This window comes from Rutidosis leptorrhynchoides, chromosome 3 (assembly GCF_046630445.1).
Source record: "Rutidosis leptorrhynchoides isolate AG116_Rl617_1_P2 chromosome 3, CSIRO_AGI_Rlap_v1, whole genome shotgun sequence".
In the NCBI taxonomy this organism is placed as follows: domain Eukaryota; kingdom Viridiplantae; phylum Streptophyta; class Magnoliopsida; order Asterales; family Asteraceae; genus Rutidosis; species Rutidosis leptorrhynchoides.
Window position 1 is genome coordinate 595,522,126 of NC_092335.1, and position 3,896 is coordinate 595,526,021.

The 3,896-nt window shown below is 40.1% G+C and overlaps 1 protein-coding gene across 1 annotated transcript; it reads left to right on the top strand.

The window, feature by feature from the left end:
• Positions 1-2,327: 2,327 nt before the first annotated feature.
• On the top strand, positions 2,328-3,493 carry LOC139902182 (uncharacterized). The gene is made up of 2 exons (XM_071884834.1): positions 2,328-2,847; positions 3,417-3,493. The coding sequence occupies exons 1-2, from the start codon at positions 2,328-2,330 to the stop codon at positions 3,491-3,493; spliced, it is 597 nt and encodes a 198-aa protein (XP_071740935.1).
• The last annotated feature ends 403 nt before the right edge of the window (positions 3,494-3,896 follow it).

Consider the following 3,896-nt stretch of genomic DNA (forward strand, 5'->3'; position numbering starts at 1 on the left):
ATGGAAACAGAGACAGAAGCAAATTTTGTGATTTTCACGATGATTACGGTCATGAGACCAATGAATGTCGGCACTTAATTGAAAGAGTTGTTGCTGAACTCAAAAAAGGAAGATTGCAACACTTGAAGAAAAGCGCAAGAGCACAAGCTGACAAGCCAAAGGGAGAAAAAGAATATCCGTGGCAAAAGAAGAATGAGGGAAAGGAAATGGATAAAACCATAAACATGGTAACCAGCGGACGGATAAATCAGAGGCGCAAGTTAGAGGTATCTGAGGAATTGGAAAATACTCCCATCACATTCTCGGCCATAGCACAGGAACCCTCGGATGCGCCCATTACAATTAAAGGACGTGTCAAAAGTTGCGGGTACATCATCAAGCGATTGCATGTAGACACCGGTTGCGGTGTTGATATAATGTACGAGCACTGTTTTCGCTTGTTACCAGGGGCTGTGCGAGCCAAGCTAGTGGATCCTAACACTGCGTTATCAGGATTTTCTGGTGAGTCCGCATGGCCAATCGGGATCATTGAATTGAGTTGGAGCGGGTGGACGATGATAATAAGGAATTAGTGAGAAGTACGACAGTAGAATTTGCCATAGTAAGGTCCTACTCAAAGTATAATGCGCTTTTGGGTCGCACAACTTTGCAAAAATTAGCAGCTATCCCATCCAAGGTACATGGCCTTATCAAATTCCCAACACCATTGGGAATTGCAACGATCAGGTCAGAAAAGCAAGATGCAAGCGTTGCGGCCGTGGAACATGCAGAGCAGCAGCCGAGTGAGGCAGAGCAACTTAGAAGCTGCATGATCATTGCAAACCCACGGCATCCAGAGCAGAAAATTAAAATTGGCGGAGGATTGTCCGATGAGACGAAGTTTAAGCTTCGCAATATATTAGCTTCTAATACAGACATATTTGCTTGGAAAGAAGTAGACATGACGGGTGTACCAAGGGAAATTTCTGAGCACAAGCTTAACGCAAATCCTAGTCTGACGCCAGTACGACAAAAGAAATGAGGCATGGCTCCTGAAAGAAGCGAATGGTTGAAAGCAGAAGTCGACAAGTTGGTCAAAGCAAACATCTTGCGAGAAGTAAGGTATCAAATGTGGGTAGCAAACCCAGTGTTGGTAAAAAAGCCTGATGGGTCTTGCGTATGTGTGTTGACTTCACGGATATTAATAAAGCTTGCCCTAAGGACAATTATCCACTGCCAGAAATAGACTGGAAAGTTGAATCGTTAGCTGGCTTCCGATACAAATGTTTCCTAGATGCGTACAAAGGATACCATCAAATACAGATGGCAGCGGACGATGAGGATAAGAATGCTTTCCACACAAGTCAAGGCATATACTGCTATACAAAGATGCCATTTGGTTTAAAAAATGCTGGAGCAACTTACCAACGGGTAATAGATGAAGCTTTCAAAGGTCAGTTTGGAAGAAATTTAGAAGCATATGTTGACGACCTGGTCATAAAAAGCACAACAGAACAAGGTTTGTTGGAGGACATATTAGAAACATTTGCGTCGTTAAGAAAGATTAATATGAAGCTTAACCCGTCGAAGTGCAGTTTTAGAGAAGAAGAATGGAAGTTTCTTGGTCATATAATAACTGAGCGAGGGATACGTGCAAATCCAAAGAAAATAGAGGCAATCGAGAATATGCCGTCACCAAGAAATAAAAAAGAAGTGCAAAGCTTAACGGGTAAGTTGGCGGCCTTGACAAGGTTCCTATCTAAATCCGCAGAGCGGTCACTCCCCTTTTTCGGAACATTGAAGAATTGCTTGAAGAAAACGGACTTCAAGTGGACGGAGGAAGCAGAAGTGGCGTTTCAAGAAATGAAAAAGTTGCTGAAAGAGCTGCCAACAATGACTGCGCTAATAGCTGGAGAAACGTTGATACTATACTTAGCGACATCGAAGGAAGCAATAAGTTCAGTGTTGATAGCGGACAGAGGACAAGTACGCACTATAAAAATTAAATATAGCTAATTTTCAATCAATAGGCATTTAAAATTATATAAATATGCTGTGCGAACAGGTGCAAATGCCTGTGTATTTTGTTAGCAAAGCTTTAACAGGGAGCGAATTAAATTATCCTGCAATCAAAAAACTGGTTTATGCACTCGTACATACGGCTAGGCGCTTGCGGAGATATTTCCAAGCGCACCCAATAAGGGTCCTAACAGATCATCCGATAAAGCAGGTATGACAAACAACTATTTGTTGTCAATAAACACAAAATTGCTTGATAAGTTCTAGCAAATTCACATTCGTTGATACTTGTTGAGCAGGTGCTATATAAACCAGAAAATTCTGGTCGCATGGCCAAATGGGCTATTGAATTGGGAGAGCATGAAATAAGTTTCTCACCACGAAGTGCGGCAAAAGGACAAGTCCTAGCAGATTATCTGGCTGAAACAGCCGGAGATATCGAAGTCTCGCATGAATCGAAAGAAATACCACCTCCGCCTGAACAGCTGTGGGAAATGCACACAGATGGGGCTTGTGGTCCAGAAGGCGCAGGGGCAGGAATAGTCCTAAAAAGTCCAGAAGGGGAAGAGTATACCTTCGCACTGCGATTCAGCTTCCCTGTCACAAATAATGAAGCTGAATATGAAGCATTGTTATCTGGGATGCGGGTAGCAAAATATTTGGAGGTTAAAGAACTATCAGTATATGTTGATTCGCAGTTGGTTGCAAACCAATTTAACGGAATATTCGAAGCACACGATGAGTCGATGCAAAAATACTTAAAGCTTGTGCAAGAGCTAGCAGTCGACTTCTATTTATTCCAGATAACTCAGGTTTCGAGGACGCTGAATAAAAAGGCGGATGCGCTAAGTAAGTTAGCCGCATTAACATTCAGTCATTTTAAGAAAGAAATTTGGGTTGAGGAAGTTAAAGTAAAATCTATTGAAGAAGACAGTGTTTCGGCTGCGGTTGAAGAAGAAGAACGGAGTTGGATGACACCAATTATAGAATTTCTAACCAAAGGTATGTTGCCGATAGATTCAAGTGAAGCAAGAAAGATTAAGATGAAAGCACCAATGTATCTGTTAGACAAGGAAGTCCTATATAGAAAATCTTTTATGTAGGTTCACCTTGACCCCGTAAAAATATGCTTGATCAGTATTTTTTAAAACTGTGTATTTTTTATTAGTGAACTATTAAATTGGGAAGGAGAAAGTACCAATTTTAGATAAAATAGTGTTGAATGTATATAGCGTAATCATATATAATTGCAAATAATTTCGTACCGTAATATACAAGTCATCTCTATTACTAAAATAATGTTTAATTTATTAGGTGAAATTATTTATTTTCTTATGTGAGCCACTTCTATACTCGTTAACGAAGGTGGATGTTTTTTTTTTTTTTTTTTTTTTTTGAAAAGCAACTATTTTTATTAGATAAAAACAATACAAAGGATGGTAGCAGCCCATTTCCAGGCCCAAGCTACCACAATATACACGAATTTACAGAGTGAGATGCTACACTAGAGTTGTAAGATGCAACACAATAACAGATGCCGAGATTGCATTAGAATAGAACTAAGAAACGAACGAATCCGGTTTTATTAGCCAAGTGTTCCAATCGATGTTCAAATTCTTTGCCTTACGCGAAATCCACTTGAAAGTATTAGCTTGAATCTCATTGAGCGCCACCGGAGCACTCCAACACTTTCTTTGAAAGACCATATTGTTTCGATTCTTCCAAATATAATATGATGTAAACCACACAACCGCTTGCCAAATATCATGGTTATTTCGTAGTAACTTTTGAATAGTAAAACTCGAAAATTACCATGATTCCACCATTTATACACACGAATCCATACCTCTTGTGCATGCTTGCAAAAAATTAGAGCATGTTCCACCGACTCTAAGTCG